General features: G+C 46.0%; 2 protein-coding genes across 4 annotated transcripts in view; one reads left to right on the plus strand and one right to left on the minus strand.

Annotated features, from left to right (window-relative positions):
* The window catches only part of FSCN2 (fascin actin-bundling protein 2, retinal), a 37,456-nt gene extending 34,773 nt beyond the window's left edge, over positions 1–2,683 (plus strand). For both annotated transcript variants that reach the window (XM_070735970.1, XM_070735971.1), the window contains exon 5: positions 2,348–2,683. In XM_070735970.1, the coding sequence (XP_070592071.1) occupies positions 2,348–2,553 (206 nt within the window). In that variant the 3' untranslated portion in view covers positions 2,554–2,683. The remainder of the gene's footprint in view (positions 1–2,347) is intronic.
* Positions 2,684–13,587: 10,904 nt separating this feature from the next.
* FAAP100 (FA core complex associated protein 100) overlaps positions 13,588–15,203 on the minus strand; it is a 44,295-nt gene continuing 42,679 nt past the window's right edge. For both annotated transcript variants that reach the window (XM_070740217.1, XM_070740216.1), the window contains exon 10: positions 13,588–14,501. In XM_070740217.1, coding sequence (XP_070596318.1) covers positions 14,376–14,501 — 126 coding nt within the window. In that variant the 3' untranslated portion in view covers positions 13,588–14,375. The remainder of the gene's footprint in view (positions 14,502–15,203) is intronic.

Raw genomic sequence — 15,203 nt, forward strand, 5'->3', positions numbered from 1 at the left:
GCAGCAAGAACGGTTGTAAAAATGAGACAAAACTGACTTAACAAATGTCTCACTTAGTAACAGGAATTTTGGGGCCAATTGTGGTTGTAAGTATTACCACCGGTATTACCATCCACACGGAGGAAGTAGATTAGATTAGAGTATAATTCTTTATTGGCCAAGTGTGATTGGACACACAAGGGATTTGTCTTTGGTGTATTTATTTATTTATTATTTATTTTATTTATTGGATTTGTATGCCGCCCCTCTCCGTAGACTCGGGGCGGCTAACAACAGTAATAAAAACAACATATAAACAATCCAATACTAAAACAACTGAAAAGAAAAAAAACCTTATTATAAAACCAAACATACATACAAACAAACAAACAAACAAACATACCATGCATAAAATTGTAAGGGCCTAGGGGGAAAGAATATGCTCTTGGTGTACATAAAAAGACTAGATACATTCGCCAAGAATCATAAGGTACAAAACTTAATGATAGTCATAGGGTACAAATAAGCAATCAAATCATATTAGGAAAATATTGCACAAGTGGAGAAATAGTTAAATTTTAAGAAAAGGGGCTAATGAAAACTGAATATAATCAACAGTAAAAGGCTACTGATTGTTGAAGAAAGACAATTAAAACTGAAAGGGAAACTGCTAGAATGGTCAGTTTAAGAGCATCACAACATTTAAAAAAATTAACATAGAACAGATCTTTGCAATCCATCAGCTAATTTCACACAATAGATTAAACTGTGGAAAGTTATCCAAGTCACAAGGGAGCCGCACATCTGACTTGCCATATGGAGCTATCTCTGGCCTATCATAGTTAGCTGCTGTGATGTGGTTGGTAAGACACGAAAGAGATTTAGAACATTTCCTCCTTGCTCCAACTGTTCCATCATCCCCACTCTCTACTCCATGTAAGGAAAAGAAGATACTGATTTGCAAAAGAACCCAAAACTGCACATGTTCATTTTTCTTTCTGGAGGCTTATTGGGAAATAATTATGGTGATAGGCGTCAAATCTCCCTGTGTCTGGGGGAAGATTGTGACCAAGGGAGAGTGTCTCACAAGTACCACCTGTGGTGGGCAACTCCTTGTTCTCTTATCTCATTATTCTACCTTGAGCAGCTATGGGCAGCTGTTCAGTTGGAAGACATTTAAACAGAGGACTGGCCTTGGCAAAGGATGCATATGTTTTAATTAAGGAGCCTGGGGCTTCATGCTATCTTTAACATGGCTTTTATTTTCACTTCTGCTAACATGTTCTTTGCATATGGTGGAACCATCTGCACTCTACATTCTGTACAGTGATCTTGAGTTGGTTGTTGAATTTGAGAAGTGGACAAATGTTATCTTTATAGTGTACTCCCCTCCAGCAGTGGGCTACTAGCTGCAACACTAAATTGCGCTCGCCACTGTGGCTTGTAAGTGTTTGCGGGACCAGCACGATTTTGCTTCTGCACCTGTGGTGGTAGCAAAATCGCGCACGGAGCTGCAGGTGCGCCAGTGTTTCAGCAATGTTTTTTTGCTTCTGTCCATGCTGAAACATGGGTGCACCTGCAGCTCCGTGCACGATTTTGCTACCTCCACAGGTGCAGAAGCAAATCACACTGGCCCCGCAAGCGCTTACAAGCTGTGGCGGTGAGCGCAATTTAGCGTTCCGGCTAATAGCCCACCGCTGCCCCCTGCCCAATCATCTCATCATCCTGGCTCATTTTCATATTTCAATCATCCGTTTACAAAGTTTGAACATCCCTGGTCCATTATGGTTCCAACTTGCATGTGTTTTCCCTATACAGTGTTCCCTCGATTTTCGTGGGGAATGCGTTCCAAGGCCGCCCGCGAAAGTTGAATTTCCGCAAAGTAGAGATGCGGAAGTAAATACTGTACACCATTTTTGGCTATGAACAGTATCACAAGCCTTCCCTTAACACTTTAAACCCCATTTCCCATTCTCTTAACAACCATTTACTCACCATTATTACTGGTACTCACCATTGAATAAGAGACTTAGTGATCCTGATGTTTATAAACATAATTATTTATTAACAATAATTTTTTTTTTTGTTATTTATTTGCAAAAATTATTAGTTTGGCGATGACGTATGACGTCATCGGGCAGGAAAAACCATGGTATAGAAAAAAAACCGTGAAGTATTTTTTAATTAATATTTTTTTAAAAACCGTGGTATAGGCCATTCGCGAAAGTCGAACCCGTGAAAATTGAGGGAACACTGTAATAAGAAAAGCTATCAAGGAAACACCCAAGCAAGAGTTCAGCATGAATAAGGCCGGGTAGCTCCATTGTATGTGCCCTCCAAATGACTTGTGCCTCTTTGGTGCTCCTAGGCCTGAATGACAGGTTCTGGTACGTGGCTAGCAACGGCACCGTGTGCAGCGATGGTGAGATGTCTGAGGACTTCTTCTTTGAGTTCCGTGACTGCAGCCGGGTGGCCATTAAAGGGAAGAACGGCAAATACTTACGAGGAGACCAAGCTGGAACCCTGCGGGCTGATGCCGATACCCTAAACTGTGCGACATTCTGGGAGTACTGAGCCTCTCCCACAGGGCTTGAGATGCTCCAGGGCCCAGCCTGGTGCCCAAGCCTGGACACTGAGTGACAAGTGAGGGGAAGATGAGTTCTGGTACCTGGATTCGAGGGGTCTTACACTTCCATACCCTGCAAAGAAAAAAATGGCTCAGGATCAAGGAACCTCTTCACTTAGCGGTATCCCGTCTTCCTTGCCTAAGTTTAGAAGTGACACACTAGTAAGGAGGTTATTGTGCTGTGTCTGACTAAGTCACAGAGGTTGTATTTCCCTTCCAGTTTCCCTAGGGCATCCTTGTTTTTTTTTCCGCCAGAGGTGTCGTACCTTAGAAGACATCTGATGTAGGTATGTCAACGTTCCAGAAAACGTGGGTATGCAAAACAGAAGAGACACGACAGTTTCAGGATTCATTGCAAATGTGGAAAGGCAGCTCCTTCTAACTGAAGACACAGGTTAGGGGTGCTCCCAGTTCCCAACATAAAAAAGGCTCGTGTAGTTATCTGACCCTTAAAATCTGGCCTTTTAAAGCTAAGTAGCAACAGGCCCAGGACATTCCTATACTGTCTGCTCTTGGCAGTTTTAGTCAAGGCCTGCAATATGTTTAATCTATCTTGTATTTTCAGATTACTTTTGTTTCTAGGAGCAGCTCTTTTGAATCAAGCCCATGCCACATTTAATATCCTGACTCAAGAGATTGTAGCCCAAAGATGGAAGGAATTTGGTGGTGTGTGTGGCTGTTTTCTCAGCCCAAATATCACAGGTATTGTGAGGAAAAATGGAGAGCACACATTATGTATGCCCCCTTGAGCTGATGTTATAAAGAGTGGGATTCAAATCTGATGAAATAAAGGCAATAAATGCATAAAACGTAATGTATCTTCTACTCTAGATGCCGGAGATATAGTTTAGAAGCTAACACACTCAGTAATGCCTGGCAAGAAGAGAATGAGGTGGTCCAACTGTTGCAAGTTTTTTAATAAAATAAAATACTGGGGTAAGACAGGAAGGGGAGTAAATTGAATTTTGGGCAGGCTTGCAAAATATCGACTAGGATTTAAAGGAAGGGAAATTAGTGATGGGTGAGCTTTTTTTATGAAGAATGGGGGCTGGGGTTGTGGAATTCTTGCCTGAATTAGGATTAATTTTACATTCAAGAGTTGCTATTCAAATTTTCACAATGGCCAGGGCTGTCCAGTTATTGAAGCAGCCTCTCTTCTACTCTTGCTCTCCTTCCATATCCGACATCCCTTCCGCAAATAACCTGAAAAGGAAGGATGCTGGTTCAATTGAGTTTCCTGTCCCAACAGCTGTCAGGCAACACCATTGTCTATAAAAGATCTCCACAGACATGGCTGGCTTCCCAAGTTTGTCCTGCCTGATGGAATAGGTCTGTTTCTATAGCACTGGAAAAAATCAAAGGCCTTTAGCAGGAGAACAGTGTCTGCAGGAGTTGTGGCTGGAACTTTTGCATTGTTTCAGAATTTACTTATTTAATAACAACAACAACAACAACAATAACAACAACAACAGTGTTGGAAGGCCATTGGAGGTCTTCTAGTCCAACCCCCTGCTTAGGCAGGAAACCCTACAGTACTTCAGAAAATGGTTGTCCAACATCTTCTTAAAAACTTGGAGTGTTGGAGTATTCACAACTTCTGGAGGCAAGCTGTTCCACTGATTAATTGTTCTAACTGTCAGGAAATTTCTCCTTAGTTCTAAGTTACTTCTCTCCTTGTTTAGTTTCCACATTTATTTGTTTGTTTGCTTGTTTGTTTTATTATTTTGTCAATTAGATAATACATATAACATGATTGGAACACATGAAATGGTTACAAATAAAAATAAAAGGGTACATTAGGACAGGGACTGTAGGCATACTGGTGCACTTAGTTAGGTACATCCCTTATTCACAGCATTCTGCCATTTTTGCACACCCCCCCCCTTTCTCTATTTTTATATTTAAAGTAATGCATAGCAATTGTAAAGCAACATTATTGTTAAAAAGTGCAGCGCAGGCAAAACAGAAATCTTCCACTGCAAGCAGCCTTGTTACCGTTCTTCACCTCCACCCCAGAAATGGACAGACTCTCAATATCCAAAAGCAACAAAAAGGCAGGAGTGCGGATACTAAACGGATGAGTATTTCAGATTTGCTTTTTGTTTTATTGTCCAAAAGGTACTGCCCAAAAGCATACGTGCATCTGAGAATGGGGCTAGTGTTTACTTCTTCAATTTAAGAGTCATTAAAAACTCATCAGGTCAAAACCAGAAAAATCAATGCAATGAAAATGAAGAAAATTACATCTGTTTGTGAAAAGACGCAGACCCCAAAAACAGAATAGTTAGTCCGGTTGCATATACACTTGTACCCTATTTATATTATGGATGGAAGGTGGGGGAAGTGGGTGGATATGGTTAAAGAGGCAGCCTATGGATTTTTTTTAAAAAAAATGGTAATGCTCACATAACAACCCTAACTGGGGGCCGGAAGTTTTGCCATTAAGCAAAGCAGTTGCTAAGTAAGAGGTCAGACGCTGGCAGTGCTTTCTGGCTAGAAAGAGGCAAGACTACACCGTTTTACAACTTCACCTGTTGCTTGCTTCCTAACCACTCTCCTGCCCTTTGGAATGCTCTAGTGCCTGCTTACTGTCTTGTAAACATAGAAAGCAATGTGCCAACTTGGGGCAGGAACACTGTGCAAACAGCTTACACAACTCTCTTGAAATCTCTCTCCAATTTCTCCACTTGGTGAGGAGAGTGGGGAGAAAAAGAACCAAGTGATTTTCGTAGGCAGTTTCTCCTTTGCCTGCTGCCAACATGTTCTATTGCTTTCAATATGTAGAAGAATGATCAGCTTACTGCCTTGAAATCGCTTCCTCTGCCATCTCGCTGCTCTACAGGCAGGAAGAAGGGTCAAATCACTTGCTTTATTTCTTGTTTTTCCTCATAAGAGAGGTTGGAGAGAAAGGGATTTTAAGAGAATAGTGTAAGCTATTTGCCTAGCACCGTGATGGTGAACCTATGGCATACGTGCCCAAAATGACATGTGAAGTCAAGTTGCCCGGCCTTGCCTGTTTGTCTTCAGGGTTTCTGGCACACTTGCGCATGATGGTCAGTTGTCTTTCCCGCACACAGCAGTGCCAAAAACTGGGCTGCGCAAGTGTGCCAGCCAGCTGATCGTTGGCACGCATGAGTGCCAGAACCCGCAAGTTCAGCTTTTCTGGAGCACTGTCCCAACAAATGCACGTGCGTGTGTGATGTTTCCACATGAGTGCCGAAAAGGTTCGCCATCACTGTCCTAGCACATTTGTGGCTCCTAGTTCCAGGTTGCTAACGTGATCACATTGCTTTCAATGTATGAAAGAACAAAACAGTGTATTCCCTTGCAATCCCTTCCTCTCTGATATCATTGATTTGCAAAGGGAGATAAAAGAAATAAAACACATGTCACGCAAAGGACTGCACATGCTGCCTACAATGGCAAAATTGCGACTGAGAGACACTCTGGATATTTGTAAATTAGTCATAACATTATGTTTTCAATTAATATCTTGCTATTTCCATTGTAACTCCCCATGGTCATGAATAAGTCGGCAATAAGCAAGGACTATCTGTACAATGCCTTGTTTCTAGTTTGAAGGCTTTCTCAGCCACCTGATTGATAAACTCCCAACAACAACAGGTTATTTTGTGTAAACATTTAACCCAGTGTAGCCCATGCTTTGTACTGGTATTATTATCAACCATATCTTGTTCCAATGGTCCTGAGAAGGAGTTCCTGAATACCTAGCTATATCATTTATTGTACCAGTCACCTCAGTGCATGTACGTGTTTATACAGAGAAGGGGAAAATATCTGTGGCAGTTACGCAGATGCTATGAAGTCAGGACACAGATGGAGGTGTGATCTGGAGTGCAAAGAGCAGCACAGCTCCACCCCATCCCGTGGACTCTGACCCAACCTGTGCTATTCAACTGGCAGAGTTTATTCAGCACATTTCCTTTACTCGGCATTTGAAGAGCCGCTCTATCCCTTTAACTCAGTGGTTCTCAACCTTTCTAATGCCTCCTAACCCCTTAACCCCTCATGTTGTGGTGACCCCCAACCATAAGTCTAGTGCCAATTCTTCCAACAGAGTTTTAAGCTGATTGGCAGGAAGGTCAGGGGGACACCCCCAATGTAAACGCCTGATTGGTCGGATTGTAAAAATATGTTCCAAGGCGCCAGAATAGAAGCTTTAGTTCTTAACACCATGGGAAATTTGTCTTTTCCCATGGTCTTAGGCAACCTCTGTAAAATGGTCATTCGACCCCCAAAGAGGTCCTGACCCCTAGGTTGAGAACCGCTGCTTTAATTCAAGGCTGGATATATTTGGCCTACTCCTGGTTACTCAGTAAAGTGAACGTTCTGGGTATAGATGGCCTTCTGAACAGCAGATTATTTATTTGTTTGTTTGTTTGTTTGTTTTTTATTAGATTTTTATGCTGCCCTTCTCTAAGGACTCGGAATGACTCACAACTAGTGATGGGCGAACCGAACCCGCACAATTCGGGTCCGTACTGAATTTTGCGGTGTTCGGTACGCCGAACACGAACCCAAATTTTTTTGAAACTTTGGGCAAAGTTTGGGGTCACGTTCGGCGTTCGGAACTTTGATGTCACTGGCAGGTTGCTAAGGATGCCAAGGTGATCTCTTCCTGGATTCCATGGAATCCAGGAAGTGATCACCTTGGTGTCCTTAGCAACCTGCCGGTATACATGACGTCAAAGCTCCACTCCCCCAAAACTCTTGGTGGGATTCCCTGTTCGGGTTCGGGGTTGGGTTCGCTTCGGGTTGGGCCAAATTTTGCGTAAAGTTCATCCGAACTTGCCGAATCTGAACACCGTTGGGTTCGCCCATCATTGCTCACAGCATATAATATAACAATACAGTACAACGGCAAATCTAATTAAATTTAAAATTACAGTTTAAAAGTCCAATACTTAAAAACAATCATACTAGTTCAGTCATACAACACATATCTCATTTCATTGGCCAGGGGGCTGAGACCAAATTGCCCCAAGCCTGGCGACATAGGTAGGTCTTAGGACTCTTATGGAAGGTAAAGAGGGTGGGGGCAGTCAGTGCAAATCTCTGGGGAGAGTTGATTCCAGAGGGCTGGGCCCCCCAAAGAGAAGGCTCTTCCCCTAGGCCCCGCAAAGCAACATTGGCTGACAGGACCTAAAGAAGGCCAACTCTGTGGGATCTAATCGGTCACTGGGACTCATACGGCAGAAGGCGGTCCTGCAAGGATTAGCTATATTGGGTGAGCTCACACACAGTAGCAGGTTTTAAACCACAATTAGCTACAGAGGGGACGCGGCATTGCACACAAATGGGCAGAAAGCCGCTCCGCTGTCTGTGCCTCAGTGTCTCAGTGCCAGCATTTCATTTGGAGGGCAGCTGTGCTCCAGTGAGAGCTGCCATTTAAGTTTTCCACAGGGTCCCATAACAAGGCTCCATCAGGGGGAATAAAATGGCATCTCTGAAGTACCTGACAATAATTCAGGCAAGTAAGCAAAGCAGTCCCCAGAGCCAGGGTGGGGGTGGGGAAAACCACCTGCCTTAGAAGGCAGCTGCCACTTTTGAGAGGAAGAGGGAGGGAGGGAGAATGAATGTATGGAATAATTGGTTGTTCTTTAGCCCAGTGTTTCCCAACCTTGGCCACTTGGAGATATCTGGACTTCAACTCCCAGAATTCCCCAGCCAGCATCCCCAGCCAGTTGAAGTCCAGATATCTTCAAGTGGCCAAGGTTGGGAAACACTGCTTTAGCCTCTCATTCACATGTCATATTGGGGCAATGGGGCCCAACCTAAAAGTGTGATTCATAAATAATAATCATGATCGAAACATTTAAATATGTTAAAGGGTTAAATAGGGTTCAGGAGGGCAGTGTTTTTAATAGGAAAGTGAACACAAGAACAAGGGGACACAATCTGAAGTTAGTTGGGGGAAAGATCAAAGGCAACATGAGAAAATATTATTTTACTGAAAGAGTAGTAGATCCTTGGAACAAACTTCCAGCAGACATGGTTGGTAAATCCACAGTAACCGAATTTAAACATGCCTGGGATAAACATATATCCATTGTAAGATAAAATACAGGAAATGTCAGTCTTCTATGTTTCTATGTTTCTATGTTTCTAAGCCCCGCAAGCTTTGCAAACCTTCCCATCTTTCTTGGAAAAGGTTACACACACTTGATCTTGGAAAGTGGGGGGGGGGGGGCAGCAACTGGTTGATTTAGGGTTTAAGGCAGGGGTCTCCAACCTTGGCCACCTTAAGACGTGTGGACTTCAACTCCCAGAATTCCTCAGCCAGCTTTGCTCAGATGCTTTGCCGGCTGAGGAATTCTGGGAGTTGAAGTCCACACGACTTTAAATGGCCAAGATTGGAGACTCTTGGTATAAACAGGCAAGCCAGCAGGCCCGATTGACTTCTCCATCTTCAGGAATGCGGGCGGGGCGTGCAGACATTCAAACGACGGACTCCCAGGTGATCGCGTACCAAGAGGCGGAAGGAGAAGCGGAAATCCTTTTGTGCTGCTGCAAAAGAAGGCGAGATCGCCGAGATCGCCGCCTCCTCCGCCCCCCTCCCTCCGCCGTCCCCGGCCCTTATAAAGGCATTTTTTCCCCCTCTGCCCTGAAGGGAAAAGGGAAACAGGGCAAGTTCGGACCGAGCCATATAAGGCAAACAGAAGCGGCAGACTTTAGACACCCACCCCCCACCCCCATCCAATCCAGCCTGTTAGGAAACCGCACGCGGGTAGCAATTATGCAGTAGCGAATCTCGCTTATCTCTTATCACCGCCTCGCATTAAAGGCAAACAGAACACAGCGTCCCTTTAAAAAAAATTAAAAATACACACACACACACAGCAAACAGACCGAGAAACGCAGGCGTGCAAACTGTCTTCTGGCCGGCAAAGCCAACGTATAGGGTTTAAATGGGGCAGAGGTGTGTGTGTCCCCAATCCAGAAAATGGCATCGCTGGCAGACGGGGATCTTCCTGGACGAGACCGGCTTCGTAAATCGCCGGCCTTGCTTCGAAAGGATGAATGGGGCTGGGGCTGCCCCCCTCCTCCCCCGCCTGTGGGAGATGGTTGAAGCTCGACGGGAATTTCAATGAAAAAGGAAAGACGCGAAGCAGCCAACTCGGGCAAAAGTTACGACTAGCTGAGTTAATGCAGGGTCAGGCCTCTGCCCATTTTTCTTTTCCTGCGTGGGAAAGCTCGGAAAGACCCGCCCAATTTAGAGAGGAAAAATCGTGTAGACTCTTAGATGTATTTGGTTTAAACAACTTATTAGGTGTTGCGTGTTTTCATGTTATGAACCCCCCCCCCCCTCCTCGCTTGTTTCCAAATAACAGTCGACATCTCTGTTGATTGCACTGGGAACAATACCAAAGTGATGTATTGAGGCACCCGTGGTAGGCATTCATCAAAAAGCCAGGACATCTCTCTGCGGCAGCCAGCCATCTTGACACCAGCAAAATGTTTGATCTGTGTATTATTCACAAACCAATGTGAGGGCACTTGGGTGTTATCCACCTGGCTCCAAAGCAAGTGCAGGTTCAGTCACTATGTGGGACCACACTGTTTAAACTCAGCTGTAATTGTACTTTTGCAAACCATTAGTGGGGAAACATGCATATATGCAAGTAGGAGTTTCTCAGCTTTAGTGTTGCAGATTTCATCAATCTGGTGGCTCAGGTTTGGAAATACACACTGCTCAAAAAAATAAAGGGAACACTTAAAAAACAGAATATAACTCCCAAGTAAATCAAACTTCTGTGAAATCAAACTGTCCACTTAGGAAGCAACACTGATTGACAATCAATTTCACATGCTATTTTGTAAATTGAATAGCTGTGCAAGTGAAATATTCAATAAGAATATTTCATTCATTCAAATCTAGGATGTGTTATTTGAGTGTTCCCTTTATTTTTTTTCCAGCAGAATATAATTTCTAAAACGGTCCTGCGAGCCTTAATCCAGAAATCTTGGTGAAATAAGTCATGCTTAATGCAACATGTGGACCCATCTGTAAATGTCCCTTTGGGTTGGGCTTCAAACCAGACCCTTAGATGGCTTATGGAAAGACACTCCACATCAGCGTAACAGAAAGACCCTTGTGTGTGTGTTTTGATGCTCATTTTTCAGGAAATGGGCATAACGTGTTTTGTGTTAAGTCTGCATAGGAAAAAGATAGCAAAAGAAAGATAATGTATCTGTGCCACAGGGGAAATAACAGCTCTGCCACACTGCTAGTTTTTCAGCCACACAAAAGCCAGCGTTCAGCGTATTGCATTTGAACAGAAGGCGGCTTCAAAATTGCTCCGAGATCTTGGGCAAGGAGCAGCAGGGGAGCTTTCAAACTCCTGCTGATCCCAGCGGATTTGCTGCTTGAGTGATGTTGCAGAGAGAGCTCACTAGAATAAGGAAGAGAGCTAAATGGTTTACTGGGTAGCTGCGATGTTGCTCTCTGAGGCAAGGGAGCAGGGTTGAAAGAAGCTTTGCCATATGGTCACCAGATCCTGGGATGGCCAACACAAGGCGGATTCCCGAGAATTAAATGAGGAATATACTGTGGATCTTGCGGCCCACTCGGTTAAGGATCTCTCAGCTTATGAAGAGCCAAAATGGCATTGCTCAGCTTCAGCCTCCATAGACCTCAGAGAAATCCCCTCCAAGCAACCCAGAGTTAATGGCATATTGACCTCTGCCGACGGCAAAAGGGAAGTGCAACTATATTCCTGGCGCAGAAGGACCAGCCCAGCGATTTGCAGAGGAATTATACACAATTATTCATAATGAGAAAACACAAGTGCCTCCGCTCTGCAAATTTATCGCCCTAAAGGTATGTGTATAGTGGAGGGAGGGGGGAGGCATGGGATAAATCAGAGCTCGGTTTGGCAAAAGTGTGGCTGACGCTCTCGGTGATGAACAAATAGGGTACTTTCTAGGAAAAGGAAATGAGGCAAGGAGTCATGTATTCTGACCAGGATACTAAGATCATCCGGGACCGCCTTCTGCCGCACAAATCCCAGCGACCAGTTAGGTCCCACAGAGTTGGCCTTCTCCGGGTCCCGTCGACTAAACAATGTCGTTTGGCAGGACCCAGGGGAAGAGCCTTCTCTGTGGCAGCCCCGACCCTCTGGAACCAGCTCCCCCCAGAGATCAGGATTGCCCCCACCCTCCTTGCCTTTCGTAAGCTCCTTAAAACCCACCTCTGTCATCAGGCATGGGGGAATTGAGATATCCCCCTCCCTCGGGCCTATACAATTTATGCATGGTATGTTTGTGTGTATGTGTTGCTTTTTAATAAGGGGTTTTTAGTTACTTTAAATATTACATTTGTCATACATTGTTTCATTATTGTTGTGAGCCGCCCCGAATCTACGGAGAGGGGCGGCATACAAATATAATAATAATAATAATATTATTATTATTATTATTATTATTATATTTTGAGTGCTGGGATAAATTCTGTGACGGACAGCCTGGAGACTTGATTCATCTGGAACTTGACTTCCTATTTATTTGAGCAAAACAATCCCAGCCGGGCCCTGGGAATAGCCTCCTCCTTCTAGCAGTGCCTGGGCACCTCTTGCTTCTCCTTTGGTTCTCCACCAGCTATGATTTCTCCAAGCAGAGATGGTCAGTAAAGCCAATTCCTGCTCCTCGTGGAGCAGGGGTGTGTGTGCAGGGGCTGTGCTCTTTTTGTACGTCGTGTTCAGCGCTGAATGGTTGTTGGCCGGCGTCCAATTAGGCTAGCACTGCAGGGAGGCTGAGTCCCAGACCTGTCAATTCTTCCACTCAGGAACTTGCTGAGCAGGTGGCTAAGACACGAGCAGGGAATCGCAGTCCACACAAGCACCATTGGTAGCGGAAACCTGGGACTTTTCCAAAGAGGGGCGCTGGAACCATTCTCTACAGACACAGCTGAGCTGCCAGCTCCCCCCCCCCCCCCAAAAAAAAACCCCTTGCAAGTGCCGATGATGGTGCACTCCATGATTACAGGGTTTCAGGTGAAGGAGGAGCAGGGACATCCCCCGGAATTCCGATATATTGAGAGAAATTGGAAAAGGTGGGATGGGAAAAGCGGGCGGCGTATTTTTCCTCCTTTCGCTCAAGACTTATTCCCGAGCCTTGAAAAAGCAAAGGATCGCTTAACCTTCATTTTGGAAGGTTAATTACATATTTACGCGTGAGTGTAATTGATGGAGCCTGACATGGCTAGGTAAGCAGGGAAAGACTGAAGCTTCTGTAAAACACACACACACATTCACCCATGAAACAGGGCTCCCTCAAGGAAGCTGCTGTTTGGACCGCCTGGCCTTTGCCTCTATCGAGGGAAAAAAAGGGGTCAGGCTAGGGGCATCCTAAGAGTGGAGAAACAGGGCTTTGAGCAGCCTCCCCAACACAAAGCAGGCATCACCCCCCTCCCCTGTGGGTGGTGGCAGCTCTCTCCCCCCCCCTCCCCATTTTGAAATTTTCAGGCTGACCTGGCAACTACAAGGGAAAGAGCCACCTGGGGAGGGCCGCCCCATCTGCCTCGAAAGAGCTCCGGGATTCAAGGTGAGGATTCTCCACCGAGGGCAGAGGGCAGCCACGACATCAATTATTCCAGATTGGACAAGAGGAAAAAGTGCACGGCGGCAGCCTTCACCCCCTGAGCGATGGTGTGTTTCCTAATGGCCTTTAGTGCCAGCCAGTGAGTGCCGTGTGCGGTGTGGCTTTTCAATTATTCATCCGGAGGAGGCAGCTTTTAAAACAGATGCTGCATTAGCTCAGCGGGGAGGCAGCAGGCAAAGCTGCCAAGGGGGCTGCCAAGGGGAGGGGAGGAAAAGCAAGGGGAGACTGGACTTCCCAGCAAGGAAGGGGCTATCCCAGGAGGTAACAGCTTGACAAACGCCGGACGTTTCCCCATCAATACAAGCAGCAAAGAAGGGTTTTTAGGACACACACGGACACAAAACTCTACAGGAGTCTCTGCCTTGGAAATTGACAAGCAAGTAGTTTATAGAAAGGAAACATATTGGAAAAAGGAGGAAAATGTCCCATTAGAAAAAGGGATGCCGTACTAAGAGCACCCCGTGAGTGACCTAGGTATGTGACAGCCTGTTTTTTTCCCCCCCCAGTGTTTTCTGAAAAAAAAAAAAGTGACACAGCTAGAAGCATAGCCCTTTGGCGGTGGTGGTGGTGGCGGCAGCGGCGGCAGCTGCTCGGAATGAGCCAAAAGGCGTTGCATTTCCAGCAAAATCCTCCCCCTCCCTTCCCCACCAGACAACTCACCAGACTTGGCCTGCCACAGCGACGTTAAGGGCCACCAAAAGCGAGAGAAGCTAAAACTAACGACATTGAGGGCTAATCCACAACACACCACCCTCAGCCACGAGAGAGCGCCTGGCTAGCCATCCAAATTACATACATGCACCTGGGCATCTCTGCACACACAAGGACCGGGACCGCCTGCCTGCGTGTGAGAGCGTTGCAGATGCAATCGGGTGCCCCGGCCAGGGCGGGCATGAAATACGGAGCCTAGGGAAGGTGGGGCAGGGGAGCTAGTGGTGTTCAAAGGGAAGAGGATTGGGGATTGCAGGAGGAAGCTTGGCCCCTGGTCCTTCGGTCCCCAGAGGAGCCAGGGTCTGCCTGTTGGGATGCTCTGCCCCTTCTCTGCTTCAGCCTCCCGTCCACAAAGTGCCCAGCCTGCTGCTCCCTTCATCCACTAGCTCCGGGCAGAGGCGGCAGTGGGATCCTCCAAGGGGGTGCCGCTGCTTGGCACTCACAGGACCACAAGGCCAGGGTTGCGTAGCTGTTGGTAAACATGAAGGAGCTTCTCCACCGTCGCATCCGAATCATTCCCCAGACACAAGTTATCCCGGAGGGACTGGGCTTCCTTTAACAGCATCTAACGGAACAGAAGAACAGAATTGGAAGGGACCTTTGGAGGTCTTCTAGTCGAACCCCCCTGTTCTAGCAGGAAACACTATACCAGAGATGGCGAACCTTTTTTTGCTCGAGTGCCAAAAGGCTACGAACCCGTGTGATAGTGTGTACGTGTGTGCCCACACCCATAATGCAATGCCTTCCCCCCACGCATGCGCGCACAGCCCCTTCCCATGCTGTCCTACCTGCTTGGTACATGCACATAGGACTCATTGAAGCCTCCGGACTTCCGATAGGCCTGTTGGGCCCATTTTTCACCATCCACAGGCTCTGGAGGCTTTCCTGAAGCCCAGGGAGCATGAAAACACCTCCCCCCATTCCCTCCGGAAGGCCAAAGTCAGCTGGAACATTTATGTTGGAGCTGACTTTTAATACCTCGCGTGCCTTCAGATAGGGCTCTGCGTGCCATTTCTGGCACCCATGCCATAGGTTCGCCATCACAGCCCTATACATTTCAAGACAAATGGTTGCCCTATATCTTCTTAAACCCCCCAATGTTGGAGCACTCACACCTCTTCTGGAAGCAAGTTGTTCCACTGACTAATTGTTCTAATTAAGAACCTAAGAAGAGCCGTGCTGAATCTGGCCAAAGCCCATCGAGTCCAGCATTCTGTGTCACACCAATTGTCCATGGGGATCTTGAGCAGAAAGAGAAGGCAAGACC

This window comes from Erythrolamprus reginae, chromosome 2 (assembly GCF_031021105.1).
Source record: "Erythrolamprus reginae isolate rEryReg1 chromosome 2, rEryReg1.hap1, whole genome shotgun sequence".
Classification (NCBI taxonomy): Eukaryota; Metazoa; Chordata; class Lepidosauria; order Squamata; family Dipsadidae; genus Erythrolamprus; species Erythrolamprus reginae.